The 27091-nt window shown below is 43.7% G+C and overlaps 1 protein-coding gene across 2 annotated transcripts; it reads right to left on the reverse strand.

The window, feature by feature from the left end:
• Positions 1 to 26417, reverse strand: LOC115192417 (nascent polypeptide-associated complex subunit alpha, muscle-specific form). Of its 2 annotated transcripts, none has more exons than XM_029750905.1 (18): positions 26065 to 26417; positions 15129 to 16591; positions 14324 to 14466; positions 11238 to 11399; positions 10575 to 10932; positions 10313 to 10425; positions 9959 to 9984; positions 9588 to 9770; positions 8937 to 9096; positions 4867 to 5049; positions 4360 to 4435; positions 2117 to 2145; positions 1867 to 1945; positions 1711 to 1782; positions 1469 to 1497; positions 1160 to 1190; positions 866 to 971; positions 1 to 755 (listed from the first exon to the last, which is right to left on the reverse strand). In XM_029750905.1, exons 1-17 carry the CDS (start codon positions 26071 to 26073, stop codon positions 890 to 892), a joined length of 3198 nt encoding a protein of 1065 aa, XP_029606765.1. In that variant the 5' UTR covers positions 26074 to 26417; the 3' UTR covers positions 1 to 755; positions 866 to 889. The 2 variants fall into 2 exon arrangements, with proteins under 2 accessions (XP_029606765.1, XP_029606764.1); XM_029750904.1 differs by having other exon boundaries at positions 14324 to 14493.
• Positions 26418 to 27091: the final 674 nt, after the last annotated feature.

Here is a 27091-nt window from a genome sequence, read left to right on the forward strand (position 1 = left end):
TTGATTTGCGTATTTTATTAAATCGCCAGATCACAACTAGCAGAGCTGGTAGCTAAATGAACAGGACTTCAACTAAAGGTTACATCATCAAATTACTTCCCTCTCTCTCTAATACTTAATGGGAAATAAAACCATACATCTCATACAGTATGGCAAGCATCCTATTCCCTGTGTAGTGCATTACTTTTCACCAGAGCCCTATGTGGTTAACCCTGTGTCACTTAGGTCAAAGTTAGTGCACTACATGTGGAATAGGCTGTCATTTTAGACACAGACAGTAGCTGGATACAGACTGTTGATTTGTCATCTAGCCAAACACAAACACCTGTAAACAGACATTACACTATGCATGGTATCCCGTAATTGTCTTTGTATAAAACTATTGAACATTTAGTATAAACAGAACTGCTCTCTGTCTGTATCCTTCATCTCATCCTCCATAACCCTGGATGGACATCAAAACAAGAGATTCAATCTGAAACCCTATAGTGTTATTGACATTTTAAAGACAATTTCCAATTGAGTCGACATCTGCAGCATTTATCTTGAATGCGGTCTCCGCAAAGACGGTAACATTGCCTTAAAAATCTGCATTGTTGACTAGAGCTCTCGGATTGAATCCTGGCCTAAACAATATTATAACAGAGAAATAGTCCATCCAATTGCAGGTTGTCCAAACAACGATCCTTCGTGTCTCCGTTATCTGAGTGATTGTCATGGAGATGCCTGGCACTCGTTGTTCCTCTGCTCTCCAACTGCTCATAGAAGAGAGAACAGACGCAGACATCATCAATGCATGATCAATAGCCTACTGGTATTGACAGACTGATCAATGGTTCTTAATTTTGTAAAGTATCATTTTTACCTGTAGATGGTAGTCTACTAAGCGTCATTGATTGTCGTCTGCAAACAGGCCAGGAGGAGGAAGAACCATCATGTCTGGAAGCTCCAAATCTGCTTCCACTTTACATCTACATAGAAGCACACATGCATGGTAGACAGGCACACACACACACACACACACACACACACACACACACACACACACACACACACACACACACACACACACACACACAGTGACATTCACAATTCAAGCCCAGAAAACTAGTCTGACAACAGGTTACACAATGTGACATTTTTTTCCTCTCCTACTTACGGGTACACTGGTTCTTCTATATCCACGGGGCCTGGCAAGTAAAAAAGGATGATGTTTTAAATGTAAAGGTATTTTTCCACACTAATGTATCAGATGTAGAAAGTGGATTCCTTTCATTGAACTCAATAAATTCCAACAGCATTCTCTCAACCTTTATTGGCTGCTTTCCTGGATCCAAATGAAACTCTACTGGACTATGAAAGAAAGGCATGCTAAATGGATAAACTGCGTCTGACTAACCAGCCCAAAGACTAGGCCTGATGTGTGGAATGTGTAGGACACAGAACCCATACGTAGCTCTTCACTTACTGATTGGTTTTTGTTCAGGTTCTTCAGGTCTTCTCAAAGGGAGACAGTAGGGAAAGTGAGAGTTGGGGAGTAGGGAGAGGAAGAAAGAGAGATGGAGAGGGTAAGACAGAGATGGGGAGGAGAAGAAACAGAAGGGGAGTAGGGAGAGGAGAAGAAAGCAAAAAACAAGAGGTAAGCATCAAAGGAAACATTCATTCACCTTTACCTTCATCTGTGTGTGTGTGCAATTATACTGTATGTACCTCCTGATGGGTTCCTCTACAACAGGTTTGTGGAAGAAAGTGGCCAGCTTCTGAAGTGCTTCATGTTTCGCCCTGCAGAACAGACATCAGAAGAACAAGATATTGTTAATACTATTAAAATCCTTGTCTTATTGTCTGTGTGTGTGCATGACTCACTGAATATCCATGCCATCTATGGTGGTGTCATTGTGTGTTTGTTGGTGGTGGATGCTAAGCTCTCTGCTTCCTGGAGAAACTAAACACACACACAATAATGTAAACAATAACAGATGTAGCCAGCCAAAGGTATTTTAGGTATTTAAAAAGGGGAAGAAAAGATGAGCAGGACATGCAGGAAGCTGAGGCCAGTCATGGCTCATTGATAGATCATTGAAACCTAGTGGCTTGACTTTGGTGTTTCACTCACCCGTCATGGACATTGTTTGGATGTGGCCGCTGCGGAAGAGAATAGTGATGTCATGCAGATTCAAAGTTCCTGACATCAAAGGACAATAGTCCCCACTGTGATAGCCTTCACCATAACCCTCCCCTGGGCCCCGATTCCGACCAGAGTTAAGCACGCGTACAGTGAACGTGATTCCCTTTTTATGCGCTTTTCTCTATACATATTCTAACCTTAAACGTACTTTTTTATTTTTTTTAACTAGGCAAGTCAGTTGAGAACAAATTCTTCTTTACAATGACGGCCTACTTAGGCATGAGAATAGCATGCCATTCACCCACCATTCGTTTCAGGTGGAGCTCTAATGAATGAAGGTGTCGACAGATACACTGTATTCTGACCTGGATTTAATTCCCTCATAGTTCCACCACCTTTACGCGCGTGGAAACCATGAATAAGGTCGGTGCGAATCTGCCGGTTAAAAGTGGAAAAAGCATCTAGTTTTTCAAATAGAAATAACAGCATTCTCCATGCACTGTTATGTATAAATTGATAAGAGCTCGGTAAATGAGCAATCCGTTTGGAGACGGGAATTTTAAATATGCATAGCAATTGTTTTAGATGATTATTCCTTATGATCCCTGGAGACAAATGTGAAACCAGCCATTTGGTAGCAAACTGAAAATCATTTCAACATGGCATGTATTGCGGCCCCTTTTCCACAGTGAAATAGGCTATAAATAGAATTTGCATGGATGAAATCTGGAGATCCAAGCTATAGGTTTCTGTAGGGCTGAACCTGCCGAGTTGATGGCATTCTTTCATTGATCTCTATATTCTGAACCCGTTCTCCATGTACAGTTGAAGTCGGAAGTTTACGTACACTTAGGTTGGAGTCATTAAAACTTGTTTTTCAACCACTCCACACATTTCTTGTTAACAAACTATAGTTTTGGCAAGTCTGTTAGGACATCTACTTCGTCCATGACACAAGTAATTTTTCCAACAATTGTTTACAGACAGATTATTTCACTTATAATTCACTTTATCACAATTCCAGTGGGTCAGAAGTTTACATACACTAAGTTGACTGTGCCTTTTAAACAGCTTGGAAAATTCCAGAAAATGATGTCATGGCTTTAGAAGCTTTTGATAGGCTAATTGACATAATTTGAGTCAATTGGAGGTGTACCTGTGGATGTATTTCAAGACCTACCTTCAAACTCAGTGCCTCCTTGCTTGACATCATGGTAAAAGCTAAAGAAATCAGCCAAGACCTCAGAAAATAATTCTCAAGACATCAGTCTCAAGACATCTCAAGACATCAGTCAGGAAGTTAAAGCTTGGTCGCAAATGGGTCTTCCAAATGGAAAATGACCCAAAGCATACTTCCAAAGTAGTGGCAAAATGGTTTAAGGACAACAAACTCAAGGTATTGGATTGGCCATCACAAAGCCCTGACCTCAATCCTATAGAAAATTTGTGGGCAGAACTGAAAAAGCGTGTGCGAGCAAGGAGACCTACAAACCTGACTCAGTTACACCAGCTCTGTCAGGAGGAATGGGCAAAAATTCATCCAACTTATTGTGGGAAGCTTGTGGAAGGCTACCCGAAACGTTTGACCCAAGTTAATCAATTTAAAAGCAATGCTACCAAATACTAATTGAGTGTATGTAAACTTCTGACCCACTGGGAATGAGAAGAAATAAATAAAAGCTGAAATAAATCATTCTCTCTACTATTATTCTGACATTTCACATTCTTAAAATAAAGTGTTGATCCTAACTGACCTAAGACATGGAAGTTTTACTAGGATTAAATGTCAGGAATTGTGGAAAACTGAATTTAAATGTATTTGGCCAAGGTGTATGTAAACTTCCGACTTCAACTGTATATGTTATTGAGACTGTCGACAAAATTTGAATGAAAGGTACACTGTAAAGGGATGGCTTAAAAGAAATGTACTGAAAACCCTGTTGAATGAAAACTCCCAGAGAAAATCTGTTGGCCAGCAAGTGGGAGGGTTTTCAGCGGTTGAATGTAATGTATTCAGAGAGAGCAAGGTAGCCACACCTGCAGAGTGTATTACGTGACTGAAAAAGGTAAGTCTGAATATCAAATACTGAGAAGTGCTTAGGAAAGGCGTGCATAGGAAAGACGTAAATTCCTAAATCGGGATCGGGCCCCTGTTGAATAGTCCCAATGGTGAATAGTCCCCACATCTAAACGTGCCAGTTCTAACAGTTAACGTTGCAGTGTGTACTGACCTCTCTGTAGGATCTTCCTCATTGGGGTAGGAGAGAGGTTCATTGTCATACGTCCACTCCTCACTATCGTCTGTAACTGAGGGAGAACATACACAGTTGAACTGTTTACTGCAGTGTTTCTTGGTAGTCTTAAACAAATCTACTTTGAAACAAAAGTGTACACCTCACACACATGGTTATGGGCTTAAAAACAGAAGACACCTGTACCATGTCAGATATAGAGCAGAAATGTTTTCCATTTTGAGTTTGCATCCAAAGTTACACTTTATATACATCTCATAAGACTGAAATGTAACAAAACTGTTTGACATAGAAACACCAGATTTTCATCGGGTTCTTTGAAATAATCTTTATTAATTATGAAAAATATGAATAACATTCCGCCCATGAGGAGGACAAAGAGGGTGCTTTTTTGACTGCAGGAAAGGGAAACAAGTCATTTGGATCCACAATATGGCGTGTGTGGACATGCACTAAATGATTAACTGTGGACAGCGGAGTACTTACAGCTGCCTGTATCTTCCTGAAGTGGGTAGTGATTGGAAGTCCTGCTGCCCATCCTGGCCACCTCTCCTCCCTGTTGTACCACAGTACTGCTGTCCTTATGGCTGATGGAATGAGAAGCCTTCTTCCCCAGCTCCAACATCTCCTTAATGTCCAGCTCCAGCTGGCTCACTGAGATGTACCCATCTATACACACACACAGATAACACACTGAAAACACCTGCTATAACTGAGATGTACCCATCTATACACACACACACAGATAACACACTGAAAACACCTGCTATAACTGAGATGTACCCATCTATACACACACAGATAAAACACTGATTACACCTGCTATAACTGAGATGTACCCATCTAAACACACACACAGATAAAACACTGATTACACCTGCTATAACTGAGATGTACCCATCTATACACACACAGATAAAACACTGATTACACCTGCTATAACTGAGATGTACCCATCTATACACACACACAGATAAAACACTGATTACACCTGCTATATCTGAGATGTACCCATCTATACACACACAGATAAAACACTGATTACACCTGCTATAACTGAGATGTACCCATCTACACACACACATAGATAAAACACTGATTACACCTGCTATAACTGAGATGTACCCATCTATACACACACAGATAAAACACTGATTACACCTGCTATAACTGAGATGTACCCATCTACACACACACACACACACACACACAGATAAAACACTGATTACACCTGCTATAACTGAGATGTACCATCTATACACACACAGATAAAACACTGATTACACCTGCTATAACTGAGATGTACCCATCTATACACACACAGATAAAACACTGATTACACCTGCTATAACTGAGATGTACCCATCTATACACACACACAGATAAAACACTGATTACACCTGCTATATCTGAGATGTACCCATCTATACACACACAGATAAAACACTGATTACACCTGCTATAACTGAGATGTACCCATCTATACACACACACAGATAAAACACTGATTACACCTGCTATAACTGACGGGGTGCCAGCACACAAAAAAAAAAATGTATTAAATGTATGCATTCACTACTGTAAGTCGCTCTGGATAAGAGCGTCTGCTAAATGACTAAAAATGTAAATGTAAAACTGAGATGTACCCATCTATACACACACACACACAGATAAAACACTGATTACACCTACTATAACTGAGATGTACCCATCTATACACACACAGATAAAACACTGATTACACCTGCTATAACTGAGATGTACCCATCTATACACACACAGATAAAACACTGATTACACCTGCTATAACTGAGATGTACCCATCTATACACACACAGATAAAACACTGATTACACCTGCTATAACTGAGATGTACCCATCTATACACACACAGATAAAACACTGATTACACCTGCTATAACTGAGATGTACCCATCTATACACACACAGATAAAACACTGATTACACCTGCTATAACTGAGATGTACCCATCTATACACACACACAGATAAAACACTGATTACACCTGCTATAACTGAGATGTACCCATCTATACACACACAGATAAAACACTGATTACACCTGCTATAACTGAGATGTACCCATCTATACACACACACAGATAAAACACTGATTACACCTGCTATAACTGAGATGTGCCCATCTATACACACACAGATAAAACACTGATTACACCTGCTATAACTGAGATGTACCCATCTATACACACACAGATAAAACACTGATTACACCTGCTATAACTGAGATGTGCCCATCTACACACACACACAGATAAAACACTGATTACACCTGCTATAACTGAGATGTACCCATCTATACTAACACACATATAAAACACTGATTACACCTGCTATAACTGAGATGTACCCATCTATACACACACAGATAAAACACTGATTACACCTGCTATAACTGAGATGTACCCATCTACACACACACACATATAAAACACTGATTACACCTGCTATAACTGAGATGTGCCCATCTATACACACACAGATAAAACACTGATTACACCTGCTATAACTGAGATGTACCCATCTATACACACACACAGATAACACACTGATTACACCTGCTATAACTGAGATGTACCCATCTATACACACACAGATAACACACTGATTACACCTGCTATAACTGAGATGTACCCATCTATACACACACAGATAAAACACTGATTACACCTGCTATAACTGAGATGTACCCATCTATACACACATAGATAAAACACTGATTACACCTGCTATAACTGAGATGTACCCATCTATACACACACAGATAGCACACTGATTACACCTGCTATAACTGAGATGTACCCATCTATACACACACAGATAAAACACTGATTACACCTGCTATAACTGAGATGTACCCATCTACACACACACACAGATAACACACTGATTACACCTGCTATAACTGAGATGTACCCATCTATACACACACAGATAAAACACTGATTACACCTGCTATATCTGAGATGTACCCATCTATACACACACAGATAAAACACTGATTACACCTGCTATAACTGAGATGTACCCATCTACACACACACACAGATAAAACACTGATTACACCTGCTATAACTGAGATGTACCCATCTATACACACACACAGATAAAACACTGATTACACCTGCTATAACTGAGATGTACCCATCTATACACACACACAGATAAAACACTGATTACACCTGCTATAACTGAGATGTACCCATCTATACACACACAGATAAAACACTGATTACACCTGCTATAACTGAGATGTACCCATCTATACACACACAGATAAAACACTGATTACACCTGCTATAACTGAGATGTACCCATCTATACACACACACAGATAAAACACTGATTACACCTGCTATATCTGAGATGTACCCATCTACACACACACATAGATAAAACACTGATTACACCTGCTATAACTGAGATGTACCCATCTACACACACACACACACAGATAAAACACTGATTACACCTGCTATAACTGAGATGTACCCATCTACACACACACACAGATAACACACTGATTACACCTGCTATAACTGAGATGTACCCATCTATACACACACAAATAAAACACTGATTACACCTGCTATAACTGAGATGTACCCATCTATACACACACAGATAAAACACTGATTACACCTGCTATATCTGAGATGTACCCATCTACACACACACACAGATAAAACACTGATTACACCTGCTATAACTGAGATGTACCCATCTACACACACACACACAGATAAAACACTGATTACACCTGCTATAACTGAGATGTACCCATCTACACACACACACAGATAACACACTGATTACACCTGCTATAACTGAGATGTACCCATCTATACACACACAGATAAAACACTGATTACACCTGCTATAACTGAGATGTACCCATCTATACACACACAGATAAAACACTGATTACACCTGCTATAACTGAGATGTACCCATCTATACACACACACAGATAAAACACTGATTACACCTGCTATAACTGAGATGTACCCATCTACACACACACACAGATAAAACACTGATTACACCTGCTATAACTGAGATGTACCCATCTAAACACACACACAGATAAAACACTGATTACACCTGCTATAACTGAGATGTACCCATCTATACACACACAGATAAAACACTGATTACACCTGCTATATAACTGAGATGTACCCATCTATACACACACACAGATAAAACACTGATTACACCTGCTATAACTGAGATGTACCCATCTATACACACACAGATAAAACACTGATTACACCTGCTATAACTGAGATGTACCCATCTATACACACACACAGATAGTTCGTAAACACATATAACTCATGTTGTATCCACCTGCAAGACCGTTTTCACATACTTCAAGTAATGACAACACAACAACCTGTCTGCGATCCCACATTCAAGCAACTACCGTAGATGTTGAACTGTTTGACTCATTTTGTGCCCATCTGTATTTGTGTAGAGGTCAGAGGTCAGGGGTTAGGGAGGTGTGTAACTTACATGTATTAGTGCTGTCCCTGGCCAGCCATTTTCCTTTGGGGCAGTTTGTGGTCCGTATGATGCTGACGATGTCTCTATTCTTCACAGCCAGGTTGTTCTTCCGTCCTTTAGATGCTACCGTCGCTGTAGCCTGATATATAGCCTCCTCCTGACCTGTTATCTGCATACGCACGCAGGCATGCACACACAGTGGAAATATCATCTCAGCGGTCCCATACTGTGTTGACTGTAGAGTGCGATGAATGCAATGTAAATCTGTTAATCCAGCTGGGCTTTACATTAATGACATACTCTGCTAGAGGGGCCGCTACTGTTGATATTACCTTGTGTATCAATCTGTGTATTACTGAGCGTTGTATTGTAGTGTGCACTGTGTGTACTAGCAACACTTGGGTTAGGGTTATATGAGGTTTCCTATAAATCCCACTCCCTCTCTCGTCGTTAGTAATCAGACTTGAGATCCAACTGTGCCTTCTGCGAAAATCGTTCATTGACGTCATTGGGAGTTTTGCTCAAAAATGAAGGTTAAGTGAAGCTATTACCATGTAAACATGTTGTTCAGTTAATCTACCATCTTGAAGGAATGAAATCACACTGGTTTCTACTACCGAGAACACTATTCCACTCTCCTCTCCTCTAAGAATTTCTTACCTTAAACGTCTTCATCTCGTTTTCTTTCTTCTCTCTCTCTTTCTGCTCCTTCTTCTCTTTCTCTTTCTGTTCTTTCTTCTCCTTCTCCAGATGTTGTTTTTCTTTCTTCTTCAGATCTTTCTCCTCTGGGGTTTTTGGAGCAGGCTTCTTGAAAGACCAGCCAGCCCTGGGTGTTCCTTTAGTCTGAAAACAATAGGAAGATGAGGGTCATGTCTGATAAGATCTTTACTGGGTGATTGGATTCCCACAGGGTAGATGCAGAGAAGTGTCTGACAGATAGAGAAGCTTTTACTGTGTGTAACACAGACCTGGGCCAAATATGTTCAAATATTAAGCTATCAACCAATCAAAAGACCCAGAATCTTCCTTACCGGAGGCTGAGTCTCAGCATATGGGTCTGTGAAAAGATAACAGGAAGAGAAATAGATAAGAAAAAATGATGACATCTGAAAACATATTTTACGTTAGTTCATCTTATTGGATGCAGATAAGATCAAATCAATGAGAGCGGTAGCAATGCCAGTCTGTCTAGGGTCGATAGGAGAACAGAGATAAACACACATATCACCTTCACTGCTAGAGACACTGGTCTACATAACATTACATACAGTACACACATACTCAACATCTGACCTCATCTCACAGATTCACACCCACAGCTGGAAACTCTCATGCTGGTGGATGGTTTCTGAGTGAGAACTTCCTGTAAGGTGCCTGTGTCTTACTCTTTGGTTCCTTCTTCTTCTTGGTGGGTTGACCCTTGACCTTCTGTTTGGCTGAGGGCATGTCTTCATTGGCTTTGTCATAGCTCTCATAGGTGCCGTCTTCTGCCTCAGATCTGGAGGGATGGGGGTGGGGAACGGTCAGTCAGGGACAAGAACATGACATAGAACACTATTCTAGTGGAGAACGGGGGCTGGATGTGTTCGTTTTAAGGCAGAAATGAGGTACGTTTGAGAGAGAGTAAGAGTTAGCTGGTTGAGTTACCCTGCCGCTGGCTGGGGGTTCTGGCTGGAAGGGGAGGCAGGGACAATTTCTTGGATAAACTCCACCCGAACCTCCAATGGAACCTCGACCACCGGTTCTGATTCTGGAACTCTGTGGTCCTCGAATTCTGGAAGCCCCTCCCCCTCTTCCAGAATGTCCTGCTTCAGAAGCACTGTCTCTGGAATGTTGTCACCATATTCTCCATCCCCCCATTCTGACCCCTCTCTCTCCACCAAGTCTGCAGGCCGGATTTCTCGGGCTTCCAATTTCAGAAGCTCCGACCCTACATCCTCAAACTCGGGAACGTCAAGAGCAGGATCGGCTACGGAGAACTCTAGAGGAGCAGGAATCTCCCCAGCTGAAAAGAGAGACAGAACCCAACATGAAGAACCACACCATGATAACTACACTATCCTTTCTCTTTTAGTTTCCCAGTTTATTAGTGTGTGTGTGTGTGTGTGTGTGTGTGTGTGTGTGTGTGTGTGTGTGTGTGTGTGTGTGTGTGTGTGTGTGTGTGTGTGTGTGTGTGTGTGTGTGTGTGTGTGTGTGTGTGTGTGTGAGATATGTTTGTCTATGTGCACTGTAATGTGGTTTGTGAACACACTGCTGTGGAGCTCTTTAGTGGCAGAACATGTCCAGTGTGAGGAGGTGGGTAGGATGTACCATGGGAGGTCAGGTTCATGGAGGGGAGTCGGAGGGGTTTCTCTTGCAGGGGTCGCAGGGTGGAGGCCTCCGGAAGGCACCTCCTCGAGAGAGGAAGGGGTGCCACCAACAGGTCTGGTATCCCGTCCCCTGCTATCCTCTCCAACACAGGAAACGCCTGCCCTAAAGAGAGAGAGAGAGAAAGAGAGAGAGAGAGAGAAAGGTTCAATATTAGGCTTGGGCATGTATACCATATATACAGTATACCAGGGTATTTTGAAACGCCGACAGTACGGAGCTTGGGCTGTGTGTGCTATGCCACTGCTTAAAACTATAAGTTAACTAAGATGTGCCAATGAAATTGTCTTCATCGCAGGGCTCCTGGGTCGTCAATAGTTACCACAGCCAGTCATAAACCCTGCCTATTTCTACACTGTAAAATGTGACGTTAAACCTAACCATACTGCTAACCTTACATTGTAGCAGACACTCTTATCCAGAGTGACTTACAGGAGCAATTTATGGTTAAGTGCCTTGCTCAAGGACACATCTTTCACTCAGGGATTCGAACAAGCAACCTTTCGGTTACTGATGCAATGCTCTTCACCGCTAGGCTACCTTGCGCCCTTATGCCTAATGCCCTTATGCCTAACCCTATGGCTAACCTTATCCCTAACCTTAAATTAAGTCCAAAAAGAGAATTTCTGCATTCATACATTTTTATAATAACTAGTGGCAACCGGGCTCCAGCTATGCATTTGGTTTGCTTAACTTGCTAGCAAGTGGCTAGCTTGCAAGATCAAGCTTCTTGGTTACAGCAGAGACAATCAATCCCCTCCTGGATCAAGATCCCTGCTGCCTAAATTTGTTCTATGCTTCATTTTTTTAAATGATAATAATATTTTTTAGCATTTGGAAAGAAATAGAGCCCCTTGTGTGCACTGCCGGTAACACTGTATACCCTGGTATGGTACAGGAACGGTATGAAAGTATGAACATCTGGATACAGCCCAAACCTATTCAATACTAAGAAAGATAAAGCAGTGAAAACGACACTGTGTAGGTTGTTGTTTTGTTGTAGTGCAACGCTGTGAAGTGAGAGTCTGAGCGGTTGAACTGGCCTGTTCACTGGGTCAGCCGGGAGGAACACTCTGCTTAACTGATAACTACATTCCTCAAATTAAAATGATGTAAACATCACCAACAAGAGAGTTAGAGCACAAGACAATGGCAGCAGCACCCAGTCATGCTAACTTTGACAGACACGCTGCCCCACAGTGACACACCAAAGATAGTTTAAATACCTCTCTTCCCCATTCTACTCTCCCCTTCTCCTCCTCACCTACGCCCTACTCTCCCCTTCTCCTCCTCACCTACGCCCTACTCTCCCCTTCTCCTCCTCACCTACGCCCTACTCTCCCCTTCTCCTCCTCACCTACGCCCTACTCTCCCCTTCTCCTCCTCACCTACGCCCTACTCTCCCCTTCTCCTCCTCACCTACGCCCTACTCTCCCCTTCTCCTCCTCACCTACGCCCTACTCTCCCCCTTCTCCTCCTCACCTACGCCCTACTCTCCCCCTTCTCCTCCTCACCTACGCCCTACTCTCCCCTTCTCCTCCTCACCTACGCCCTACTCTCCCCTTCTCCTCCTCACCTACGCCCTACTCTCCCCTTCTCCTCCTCACCTACGCCCTACTCTCCCCTTCTCCTCCTCACCTACGCCCTACTCTCCCCCTTCTCCTCCTCACCTACGCCCTACTCTCCCCTTCTCCTCCTCACCTACGCCCTACTCTCCCCTTCTCCTCCTCACCTACACCCTACTCTCCCCTTCTCCTCCTCACCTACGCCCTACTCTCCCCCTTCTCCTCCTCACCTACGCCCTACTCTCCCCTTCTCCTCCTCACCTACGCCCTACTCTCCCCTTCTCCTCCTCACCTACGCCCTACTCTCCCCTTCTCCTCCTCACCTACACCCTACTCTCCCCTTCTCCTCCTCACCTACGCCCTACTCTCCCCCTTCTCCTCCTCACCTACGCCCAACTCTCCCCTTCTCCTCCTCACCTACGCCCTACTCTCCCCTTCTCCTCCTCACCTACGCCCTACTCTCCCCTTCTCCTCCTCACCTACGCCCTACTCTCCCCCTTCTCCTCCTCAACTACGCCCTACTCTCCCCCTTCTCCTCCTCAACTACGCCCTACTCTCCCCCTTTCCTCCTCTTCCTCACTTCCCCACAGGGTTGGGGAGTAACTGATTTAATGTAATCAGTTAAATGTAATCTCATGTTTTAAAAACTAACTGTAATCAGATATGTCACCAGTTCAAATATTTTAATCAGATTACAGATACTTTTGAAAAACTTGATGCTAACTTCTTGAATTACTTTTTCAATTCAGGAAGTATGTTTGCGAAAAAATACATTATGACATTCAATTCAGCATTGAAAAAAGGCGCAAGTTTTACTTTTTTTCCACCTGAGAGAGTCTGACCACAGGTCAGAGACCACTATGATGACACACCAAATGCGTTTCATGGATTATTTTTGTCTTCTTCTAATGTCGCCTAAGGGGGGGGAAGTAATCCAAAAGTAACTGAAAGTAATCAGATTATGTTACTGAGTTTGGGTAATCAAAAATTATGTTACCGATAACTATTTTGGACAGGTAACTAGTAACTGTAATGGATTACATTTAGAAAGTAACATACCCAACCCTGCTTCCCCATCCTCCTCCCCTCAGCCCTCCTCAAGACAAAGATGTTTCTGGCACAGAGAGGTATGCTACCTTCTCTGCTGTTTAGTGTCTGCAGCGTTGCAATAACAACCACATCACACCTACTGCAGGCCAGGGACTCTCTGGCAGCCTAGATCCAGCAGCATACCTGACCTACTGCATACCAGCCTAGTTGACACCCTCTTAAGATATCTAAACCATTCCACCATGCAAAGTCTTACCTAGGGTGTAGGGGTGAGCTGCACTCCTGTGTACTTCATGTTCAGAGTGAGTACAAAAGCAGAGTGAACAGAAAAAGGAGAGAGATATATAGAATGAAAGAAAGAGCGAAAAAGAGAGAGAACAAGGGCCTCAGGGAAAGAGAGATGCAGACACTTACTAACGTCAACACTGTTGACCAGGGCCGGTTTCAGGGGGGTAGGGGGCCCCGCCCCGGCCTGGTCATCGTAGTCGATTGGTGGGAGCTCAGGGAGGGAATTGTGGGGGAGTGGGGGTTGGTCCTCTATGGTGGGTGTGACAGGGCTGGAGGGGGAGGGGGTGGTCAAAGGGCTGGGGGAACAGAGATGGAGTTAATTAGATGGTAATAATAACAATATGGTTATTTAGCAGACTCTTATCTAAAGCGACTGGGGGATGAGCAATGGACAGGAAACGCTAATCAATCTGTAAACAAACTGTCAACGTCACCTGATTCCCTGTCTCACTGACACAGTATATGTTAGGATAATATGTTAGGATAATATGTTAGGATAATACAGTATGTTAGGATAATATGTTAGGATAATATGTTAGGATAATACAGTATGTTAGGATAATATGTTAGGATAATATGTTAGGATAATACAGTATGTTAGGATAATATGTTAGGATAATATGTTAGAATAATACAGTATGTTAGGATAATATGTTAGGATAATACAGTATGTTAGGATAATATGTTGGGATAGTATGTTAGGATAATATGTTAGGATAATATGTTAGGATAATACAGTATGTTAGGATAATATGTTGGGATAGTATGTTAGGATAATATGTTAGGATAATATGTTAGGATAATATGTTAGGATAATATGTTAGGATAATATGTTAGGATAATACAGTATGTTAGGAATATATGTTGGGATAGTATGTTAGAATAGTTGATGTTAACGTTAATGTGTATGTATTAAAGGTATATTGGGCACCTGCCAAACTTCCTCTTGGCCTTCTCCAGAGCATTGAAGATCATCTCTGTTCCTCTTTTTTTTGGTGGATTCATTTCCTCTGCTCGCCCTAGAGCCGACAGGGCTGAGAGTGGTCGTTCCTGGACCGACACGGGGCTCTCAGGCTGGGGGGACAGGGGTGTGACTGGGGGGTCCACAGCTGGGGGAGGGGGGGTGTGAGAGGGAGGTGGAGAGGCAGAGGCCTCGACTACAACAGCAACATCCACTACTACAGACTCAGGTTCAGGTTCAGGTACAAGTTCAGGAGCTGGAGGTGGAGGTGGAGAGGGGGTAGGGTCAGCGGGTGGGGGTGGCCTGGCAATAACAGGTCGACGTGGGGTGGCTATAGTGGGTGGTGGTAAGGTGGGGATAGCAGAGGGGTTAGGGGTGACTGGGGGAGTTGGTGCCGGGCTGGGTAGGGCAGGAACAGGGGAAGGGGTAGGGCTGGGGGGAACCAATACAGAAAGGGTGGGGGCTGGGATGGTCTCAGCTGGGTTTTCTAACTCCAGGGTAAAGGGGGCAACAGGGATGGGCTCAACGATAGGAGGGTCGGGGATCATTGGGATGTGGATGGGGTCGGGTGGTGTAATGACTGTAATGGTTTCAGCTGCTGGTGCAGGCTTCAGGGTGGAGGGTAACAGCTCAGGGGGTACTGGGGTAGGTATCGGGGCAAGGGGTAAGAGGGTAATGTGTGCTGCTGGGGCCGGTGGGATGAGGGCAGTTGGTGTGGGTATATTAGCATGGGGTGATGGGGTTCTGAAGGTTGTTAGAGCAATGAGAGGTTCAGGGCCAGCCATGTCTGGGCTGACTATGTCCAACATGGGGAGAGGAGGAAACTCATCTTTCCTCTCTTTCCCTTTCCTCCCTGATTTCACAGGCTTCCCGATGCCCCGAAAACCCTTCTTCTTTACTGTTGCATTTATGGGCGGTGGCGAAGCGTCTACCAGCTCGACACTACCCCCCTTAAACCCCCTAGGGGACAGCAGGGACACCTTCTTGTTCTTCATGACTAGGTCTGCCTCTGTCTTCTGTTTCTGGTCCAGCAGATCTGACGACAGCCTTTCTTCTACATCGTCTTTCCCACCATTCATCTCTCTATCTGCCTTTTCTTTGTCAGCCTCTGCCTTCTTTTTACCTAGTAATTTCACCTTCCCCTCATTCTTGTCTTTTCCCTTTACCTTCTCCTTGAAGATGACTCGGGGTGCGATGTCACCCTTCCCCTGGAGGGAGGTGAGGAGGGAGGGTCGAGCTCTGGGCGTTAGGTTGCGTGAGTTGGAGGGTGTGTGTGATGTGGGGCTGAAGGAAGGAAGGGAGTTTGTTGGGCTGTGAGGAGGGGACAGGACTTTAGGTTTCACAGGAAGGGCGGGTTTGGTCCTCGGCTGCTTCAGCAGCACTTCCTCATCCTGGAACTTTGCCCTCAAGGACTTGAAGTCCAGATCTTCTTCCTGAGAGAGAGATAAAGGAGGGGAGGGGGTGAGATGGGAGGAAAACAGGTACCTCATGAGAAAGACTAAGGAATGATAATTGAATTTCAAATCACAGGTTATCTTTGAGCCCTCCCTAACTGTCCCACTCTCTCTCTCTCTCTCTTCATAGTCTAAATCAACATAAGATAAAACAAACTAAGTGACCGGGTTATCATCCAGTGTTTCTCCTAGATAACTTTCAAGGCGGAGTGCACAACTGCCATTGGCAACAAAAATGCCAATAGAAACCCAGTAGCCAGCTTTAGCATGAATCACTCTGGCCTGCTATACCACATCATATATCTGCCATCCATACACACACACTGAGAGAAAAAGACAGAGATTTAAAATCAAATCAGAAGTTATTACAAAAACTGTTGCCTTTACCTGCACTAAATGATGTGACATTTATTAATATTCCTCTTAAGAGTCACAATTATGAAAACTTAGGACACTAAAGAGGCCTTTCTACTGACTCTGAAAAACACTAAAAGAAAGATGCCCAGGGTCCCTGCTCATTTGCGTGAACGTGCCTTAGGCATGCTGCAAGGAGGCATGAGGACTGCAGATGTGGCCAGGGCAATAAATTGCAATGTCCGTACTGTGAGACGCCTAAGACAGCGCTACAGGGAGACATCCTGCCTGTTTGGCCCTGTCCGGGGGTATCATCGGATGGGGCCACAGTGTCTTCTGATCCCTCCTGTCTCAGCCTCCAGTATTTATGCTGCAGTAGTTTATGTGCCGGGGGGCTAGGGTCAGTCTGTTTCATCTGGAGTATTCTCTTGTCTTATCCGGTGTCCTGTGTGAATTTAAATATGCTCTCTCTAATTCTCTCTTTCTCTCTTTCTTTCTTTCTCTCGGAGGACCTGAGCCCTAGGACCATGCCTCGGGACTACCTGGCATGATGACTCCTTGCTGTCCCCAGTCCACCTGGCCATGCTGCTGCTCCAGTTTCAACTGTTCTGCCTGCGGCTACGGAACCCTGACCTGTTCACCGGACGTGCTTGTTGCACCCTCGACAACTACAATGATTATTATTATTTGACCATGCTGGTCATTTATGAACATTTTAACATCTTGACCATGTTCTGTTATAATATCCACCCGGCACAGCCAGAAGAGGACTGGCCACCCCTCATAGCCTGGTTCCTCTCTAGGTTTCTTCCTAGGTTTTTGGCCTTTCTAGGGAGTTTTTCCAAGGGAGTTTTTCCTAGCCACCGTGCCTCTTTCACATGCATTGCTTGCTGTTTGGGGTTTTAGGCTGGGTTTCTGTACAGCACTTTGAGATTTCAGCTGATATACGAAGGGCTATATAAATAAATTTGATTTGATTTGATTTGAGACAGGACGGACAGCTGATCGTCCTCGCAGTGGCAGACCACTTGTAACAACACCTGCACAGGGTCGGTACATCCGAACATCACACCTGCGGAACAGGTACAGGATAGCAACAACAACTGCCCGAGTTACACCAGCAACGCACAATCCCTCCATCAGTGCTCAGACTGTCCGCAATAGGCTGAGAGAGGCTGGACTGAGGGCTTGTAGGCCTGTTGTATGGCAGGTCCTCACCAGACATCACTGGCAACAACGTCGCCAGGAGCAGACAGGACTGGCAAAGAGTGCTCTTCACTGACGAGTCTCGGTTTTGTCTCACCAGGGGTGATGGTCGGATTCACATTTGTCGTCGAAGGAATGAGCGTTACACCGAGGCCTGTACTATGGAAGGGGATCGATTTGGAGGTGGAGGGTCCGTCATGGTCTGGGGCGGTGTGTCACAGCATCATCGGACTGAGCTTGTTGTCATTGCAGGCAATCTCAATGCTGTGCGTTACAGGGAAGACATCCTCCTCCCTCATGTGGTACCCTTCCTGCAGGCTCATCCTGACATGACCCTCCAGCATGACAATGCCATCAGCCATACTGCTTGTTCTGTGCATGATTTCCTGCAAGACAGGAATGTCAGTGTTCTGCCAAGGCCAGCGAAGAGCCCGGATCTCAATCCCATTGAGCACGTCTGGGACCTGTTAGATCGGAGGGTGAGGGCTAGGGCCATTCCCCTCAGAAATGTCCGGGAACTTGCAGGTGCCTTGGTGGAATAGTGGGGTAACATCTCACAGCAAGAACTGACAAATCTGGTGCAGTCCAGATGGTGCAGCTGGTGGCCACACCAGATACTGACTGTTACTTTTGATTTTGACCCACCCTTTGTTCAGGGACACATTATTCCATTTCTGTTAGTCACATGTCTGTGGAACTGGTTCAGTTTATGTCTCAGTTGTTGAATCTTGTTATATTCATACAAATATTTACACATGTTAAGTTTGCTGAAAATAAACGCAGTTGACAGTGAGAGGACGTTTCTGTTTTTGCTCAGTTTATATCTGAGAGATCAGGATATTATTATTGTTAATCCCCCCGCCCCCAACTTTGGTGTTCAGAATAGCCTCAATGAATCTACAAGGTGTCAAAGCGTTATACAGGGATGCTGGCCCATGTTGACTCCAATGCTTCCAACAGTGTCAAGTTGGCTGGATGTCCTTTGGCTAGTGGACCATTCTTGATGTACACAGGACACTGTTGGGCATGAAAAACCCAGCAGCATTGCAGTTCTTGACACAAACCGGTGCACCTGGCACCTACTACCATACCCCGTTCAAAGGCACTTAAATATTTTGTCTTACCCATTCATCCTATGAATGGCACACATACACAATCTGTGTCTCAACTCTCAAAAATAAAAATAAAAATGTATTTAACCTGTCTCCTCCCCTTCATCTACACTGATTGAAGTGAACTTAACAAGAGACATCAATAAGGGATCATAGCTTTCACCTGAATTCAACTAATCAGTCTGTCATGGAAAGTGTTCTTAATGTTTTGTACACTCAGTGCATATAGCGCTATCAGAAAGTATTCACACCCCTTGACTTTTTTCACATGTTGATGTGTTACAGCCGGAATTTAAAATGTATTACATTTAGATTTTTTTGTCACTGGCTTAAACACAATACTACATAATGTTAAAGTGGAATAATGTTTTTCAATTTTTTTCAATTTAATTAAAAATGAAAAGCTGAAACGTCTTGAGTCAATACAGTTGTAGTCTGAAGTTTACATACACCTTAGCCAAATACATTTAAACTCAGTTTTTCACAATTCCTGACATTTAATCGTTGTAAAAATTCCCTATCTTAGGTCAGTTAGGATCACCACTTATTTTAAGAACGTGAAATGTTAGAATAATAATAGAGAGAATTATTTATTTCAGCTTTCATTTCTTTCATCACATTCCCAGTGGGTCAGAAGTTTACATACACTCAATTAGTATTTGGTAGCATTGCCTTTAAATTGTTTAACTTGGGTCAAACGTTTCAGGTAGCCTTCCACAAGCTTCCCACAATAAGTTGGGTGAATTTTGGCCCATTCCTCCTGACAGAGCTGGTGAAACTGAGTCAGGTTTGTAGACCTCCTTGTTCACACAAGCTTTTTCAGTTCTGCCCACACATTTTCTATAGGGTTGAGGGCAGAGCTTTGTGATGGCCACTTCAATACCTTGACTTTGTTGTCCTTAAGCCATTTTGCCACAACTTTGAAAGTATGCTTGGGGTTATTGTCCATTTGGAAGACCCATTTGCGACCAAGCTTGAACTTCCTGACTGATGTCTTGAGATGTTGCTTCAATATATCCACATAATTTTCCTTCCTCATAATGCCATCTATTTTGTGAAGTGTACCAGTCCCTCCTGCAGCAAAGCACCCCCACAACATGATGCTGCCACCCCCGTGCTTCACAGTTGGGATGGTGTTCTTCGACTTGTAAGCCTCCCCCTTTTTCCTGCAAACATAACGATGGTCATTAAGGCCAAACAGTTATATTTTTATTTCATCAGACCAGACAACATTTCTCCAAAAAGTAGAATCTTTGTCCCCATGTGCAGTTGCCAACCATAGTCTGGCTTTTTTTATGGCGGTTTTGGAGCAGTGGCTTCTTCCTTACTGAGCGGCCTTTCAGGTTATGTCGATATAGGACTCGTTTTACTGTGGATATAGATACATTTGTACCTGTTTCCTCCAGCATCTTCACAAGGTCCTTTACTGTTGTTCTGGGATTGATTTGCACTTTTCGCAACAAAGTACGTTCATCTCTAGGAGACAGAGCGCGTCTCCTTCCTGAGCGGAATGAGGGCTGCATGGTCCCATGGTGTTTATACTTGCATACTATTGTTTGTACAGATGAACATGGTACCTTCAAGCATTTGAAAATTGCTTCCAAGGATGAACCACACTTGTGGAGGTCTACAATTTATTTTCTGAGGTCTTGGCTGACTTCTTTTGATTTTCCCATGATGTCAAGCAAAGAGGCACTGAGTTTGAAGGTAGGCCTTGAATTTCATCCACAGGTAAACCTCCAATTGACTGAAATTATGCCAATCAGAAGCTTCTAAAGCATGACATAATTTTCTGTAATTTTCCAAGTTGTTTAAAGGCACAGTCAACTTAGTGTATGTAAACCTCTGACCTACTGGAATTGTGATACAGTGAATTATAAGTGAAATAATCTGTCTGAAAACAATTGTTGGAAAAATTACTTGTGTCATGCACAAAGTAGATGTCCTAACCGACTTGCCAAAACTATAGTTTGTTAACAAGAAATGTGTGGAGTGGTTGAAAAACGAGTTTTAATGACTCCAACCTAAGTGTATGTAAACTTCCGACTTCAACTGTAAGTTTCAACCCCCTTGTTATGGCAAGCCTAAATAAGTTCAGGAGTAAAAATGTGCTTAACAAGTCACATAATAAGGTGCATGGACTCAGTCGGTGTGCAATAATAGTGTTTAACAAGATTTTTGAATGACTACCTCATCTCTGTATCCCACACATACAATTATCTGTAAGGTCCCTCAGTCGAGCAGTGAATTTCAAACAGAGATTCCTCCACAAAGACCAGGGAGATTTTCCAATGCCTCCCAAAGAAGGACACCTATTGGTAGATGGGTAAAAAAATAAGTAGACATTGAATATCCCTTTGAGCATGGTGAAGTTGTTAATTACACTTTGGATGGTGTATCAATACACCCAGTCACTACATAGATACAGGTGTCCTTCCTAACTCAGTAGCCGAAGAGGAAGGAAACCGCTCAGGGATTTCACCATGAGGTCAATAATGGCACTGGAAAAGAAGGCTGATGTTTTATGGGTTCCTATCCAATTGTGTTGTTTTTGTTTGTTTCTTTGCATTGTTTGCAAATTATTTTTTTTGCTTATGTTGTACATAATGTTGCTGCTACCGTCTCTTATAACTGAAAATAACTTCAGGACATCAGAACTGCGATTACTCACCAGAAACTGGCAGAATCCTTTTTTTCCTTTAACGGGTCCGACGAGCCCAACGTGAATGACATATTGCCTTCCCGGGAACAGGCCCAGATCCCCGTCATTTGCGTAAAGAGAAGGCAGAGAAAAAGGGGCCAGAGGGCGGGCTGCCTTCTGTGAATTCGTGGGTGATCGAATAAACCCCCACTGCCTTCCATTCTGCTAGCAATCTTTTCAAACTTTGGAAAATAAAATCGATGACCTACGCGGAAGATTAAACTACCAACAGGACATTCAAAACTGTAATATCTTATGCTTCACGGAGTCGTGGCTGAACGACGACATTATCAACATACAGCTGGCTGGTTATACGCTGTACCGGCAGGATAGAATAGCGTATCTGGTAAGACAAGGGGTGGGTAACTATGTATTTTTGTAAATAACAGCTGGTGCACGATATCTAAAGAAGTCTCGAGGTTTTGCTCGCCTGAGGTAGAGTATTTCATGATAAGCTGTAGACCACACTATCTACTTAGAGAGTTTTCATCTGTATTTTTCGTAGCTGTCTACATACCACCACAGACTGATGCTGGCACTAAGACCGCACTCAATGAGCTGTATTCCTCCATAAGCAAACAGGAAAATGCTCACCCAGAGGCGGTGCTCCTAGTGGCCGGGGACTTTAATGCAGGGAAACTTAAATCAGTCTTACCAAATTTCTATCAGCATGTTAAATGTGCAACCAGAGGGAAAAAATCTCTTGACCACCTTTACTCCACACACAGAGATGCATACAAAGGTTTCCCTTGTCCTCCATTTGGCAAATCTGAACATAATTCTAGCCTCCTAATTCCTGCTTACAAGCAAAAAGCACCAGTGACTCGATCAATAAAAAAGTGGTCAGATGAAGCAGATGCTAAGCTACAGAACTGTTTTGCTAGCACAGACTGGAATATGTTCCGGGATTCCTCTGATGGCATTGAGGAGTACACTACATCAGTCATTGTCTTCATCAATAAGTGCATCGACGACTTCGTCCACACAGTGACCGTACATACATACTCCAACCAGAAGCCATGGATTACAGGCAACATCTGCACTGAGCTAAAGGCAAGAGCTGCCGCTTTCAAGGAGCGGGACTCTAACCCGGAAGCTTATAAGAAATCCATCAAACAGGCAAAGCGTCAATACAGGACTAAGATCGAATCGTACCACACCGGCTCTGATGCTTGTCAGATGTGGCAGGGCTTGCAAACCATTGCAGACTACAAAGGGAAGCACAGCCGAGAGCTGCCCAGTGACACGAGCCTACCAGATGAGCTAAACTGCTTCTATGCTCGCTTCGAGGCAAATAACACGGAAACATGCATGAGAGCACCAGCTGTTCCGGAAGACTGTGTGAATACGCTCTCCGCAGCCGATGTGAGTAAGACCTTTAAACAGGTCAACATTCACAAGGCCGCAGGGCCAGACGGATTACCAGGGCATATACTGCGAGCATGCGTTGACCAACTGGCAAGTGTCTTCACTGACATTTTCAACCTTTCCCTGTACAACATGTTTTAAGCAGACCACCACATCTATAGCCATGAAGTGCTTTGAAAGGCTGGTCACGGCTCACATCAACACCATCATCCCAGAAACCCTAGACCCACTCCAATTTGCATACCGCCTTAACAGATCCACAGATGATGCAATCTCTATTGCACTCCACACTGCCCTTTCCCACCTGGACAAAAGGAACACCTATGTGAGAATGGTATTCATTGACTACAGCTCAGCGTTCAACACCATAGTGCCCTCAAAGCTCATCAATAAGCTAAGGACCCTGGGACGAAACACCTCCCTCTGCAACTGGATCCTGGACTTCCTGACGGGCCGCCCCCAGGTGGTAAGGGTAGGTAACAACACATCCGCCACGCTGATCCTCAACACGGGGGCCCCTCAGGGGTGCGTGCTCAGTCCCCTCCTGTACTCCCTGTTCACTCATGACTGCACGGCCAGGCACAACTCCAACACCATCATTAAGTTTGCCGATGATACAACAGTCACCGACAACGACGAGACAGCCTATAGGGAGGAGGTCAGAGACCTGTCCGTGTGGTGCCAGGACAACAACCTCTCCCTCAATGTGATCAAGACAAAGGAGATGATTGTGGACTACAGGAAAAAGAGGACCGAGCACGCTCCCATTCTCATCGACGGGGCTGTAGTGGAGCAGGTTGAGAGCTTCAAGTTCCTTGGTGTCCACATCACCAACAAACTAACATGGTCCAAGCACACCAAGACAGTCGTGAAGAGGGCACGACAAAACCTATTCCCCCTCAGGAGACTGAAAAGATTTGGCATGAGTCCTCAGATCCTAAAAAGGTTCTACAGCTGTACCATCGAAAGCATCCTAACTGGTTGCATCACTGCCTGGTATCACAACTGCTCAGCCTCCGACCGCAAGGCACTACAGAGGGTAGTGCGTGTAGCCCAGTACATCACTGGGGCAAAGCTTCCTGCCATCCAGGACCTCTATACCAGGCGGTGTCAGAGAAAGGCCCTAAAAATTGTCAAAGGCTCCAGCCACCCTAGTCATAGACTGTTCTCTCTGCTACCGCACGGCAAGCGGTACCGGAGCGCCAAGTCTAAGTCCAAGAGGCCAGCTGCTACCCCCAAGCCATAAGACTTCTGAACATATTATAATATATTTGCATTAAATCCCCCCCCCCATACCGGCACCCCTCTGTATATAGACTCGCTATTGTTATCTTTCTGCTGCTCTTTAATTACCTGTTACTTTTATTTCTTATTCGTATTTTCTTCTTTTTAACTGCATTGTTGGTCAGGGGCTCGTAAGTAAGCATTTCTCTGTAAGGTCTATTCCAAAACATGCACCCTGTTTGCAACAAGGCACTAAAGTAATACTGCAAAAAATGTGGCAAAGCAATTAACTTTTTGTCCTGAATACTAAGTGTTATGTTTGGGGCAAATCCAATACAACACATTACTGAGTACTTACCACTCTCCATATTTTCAAGCATAGTGGTGGCTGAATCATGTTATAGGTATGCTTGTAATCATTAAGGACTGGGGAGCTTTTCAGGATAAAAAATAAACAGAATGGAGCTAAGCACAGACAAAATCCTAAAGGAAAACTTGCTTCCACTAGACACTGGGAGATGAATTCACCTTTCAGCAGGACAAGAACCTAAAACACAAGGCCACATCTACACTGGAGTTTCTGAAAAGAATAACGGGCAAATGTTGCGCAATTCAGGTGTGGAAAGCTCTTAAAGACTTACCCAGAGAACTGTAATCGCTGCAAAGTATTGACTCAGGGGTGTGAATACTTATGTAAATTATATATTTCTGTATTTCATTTTCAATACATTTACAAACATTTCTAAAAACATGTTTTCACTTTGTCATTATGGTGTGGTGTGTGTAGATGGGTGAGAAAACATTTGTTTTAATTCTTTTTCAATTCTGGCTGTAACACAAATACATTTGGAACAAGTCAAGGGGTATGAATACTTTCTGAAGGCACTGTACTTCCATTTATTTTTAAAACTGGTACCGGGCTACTTTCAAAATAGTCTTGTGAGGCTTGTGAGGGTCCCAGAGCAAAACAACCGACGTGTACATGTTCTTGAGAATCTCACCCAAACCGTTCAGAGACTACAGACAGAAGTTGGCAGATCAGAGGTACCGAATTCAGACTAATCCCATGATGCTTGTGGGGGTCATAGAGTAAAACCGAGAACACCATGGTGTTCATGAGACTCTCATCTTTCCATAGAGCATTAGTTTGTAGTCCAAACCGTTTATCAGGATGTCTCATTATCTGACAAACACAGCTGTAGCTCAGCCACCTTCCACCACAGATGCGGAAGGCCGCCATTGGCGGATGCAGTGGATTGAGACGCAGCCCATGCAAAAACTAAATATTTATATCTCTAGTTTATACAGACAGATTTTGATGGCCATTTTTTATTATACCAAGTAGATTTCCCGCGGGGTCGCTGACATCGACTTTAGAAGGTAAACAATACAGCCACATCTAGTAATAAACCAGAGAGTGTCCAAGAGAGAGAGAGAATGAGATGAGTCTTAGTACTGAGAGTGTAATAACACTAGATAAGTTTTACCTGGTCCATCGTGCGTAATTCAACCAGCAACAGACAGCTATGGGTAGCCTTGTTCCACCTCTATTCTCGCTTTATCCAGGTGGCAGCTTCAGCCTCTCATTCTGGCTAGTTCCTTTAACGTCCTTACACCAAGCACTGACACAAAACAGTCAACACAATAACTCGGAATAACTTTCTCCAGTGTCAACAGTCCAGGAGGCTACCGGCAAATGTTACTGTTCTCACCTACAAATAGAGGATTAGGCTGGTCTACAGACCCTTACATTGACCTACTCTCTCTCGGTATGTGTTTCTTAGCTTCGGGAATGGATGGTTTGGTTCTAGGATGGAAGTCAGGTTGGAATTCTCTCTCCCACGCTCATAGAAATATTCACGCGCACAGAAACGGTCCGTCCAGTTAAACGGGTCCGGCGGTGTCGAGAGCGAAAGGCAGTTCAACGCAACGTGTATGATGCACTTTCTGACAGCTCTCATCCAACAGGAATGTTGTCCGGAATGCAGTGTGTGTGTGTGTGTCATTCGTCGTTGCTGGTGCCATAGAAGCGCGTTTGTTTTCCAACCACAATGACATAGGCTATTAAAGTTTAGTCACAAATGTCAGAAATGTTCGGCAAACAGGTAAACGACACGGACGTGATAGCTTATATCCTATTGCTGTGTGTGCCTATGGCAGTGATATATGTTGGCCTATGCCCATGTTGCCTATAGCTAGCCTTTATTACGTCTTCCAGACAAACAGAGACAGTGAAATAAGACAGCTTGAGGAGTCTGTCAGCATTCCAAGAACAGGTGTATTTAAACTGCATTCAGAAGACACAAGCCATACAAGATACAGAAACACAGATTTAAATGGATGTGTAAAAACTTGGACATAATAATACGTTATGTGTACTTAATATGGCTAGTTAGAGAAACATACAGTACATGTGTACTGTAGGATATTATTCATACAAGTAGTCTACTAAACCATCATTAAAGCCGTCCTGTGTCTGTCAGGCAGGTGAGAGAAGACAAAGAGATTAGGCAC

This window comes from Salmo trutta, chromosome 4 (assembly GCF_901001165.1).
Source record: "Salmo trutta chromosome 4, fSalTru1.1, whole genome shotgun sequence".
NCBI classification, from domain to species: Eukaryota; Metazoa; Chordata; class Actinopteri; order Salmoniformes; family Salmonidae; genus Salmo; species Salmo trutta.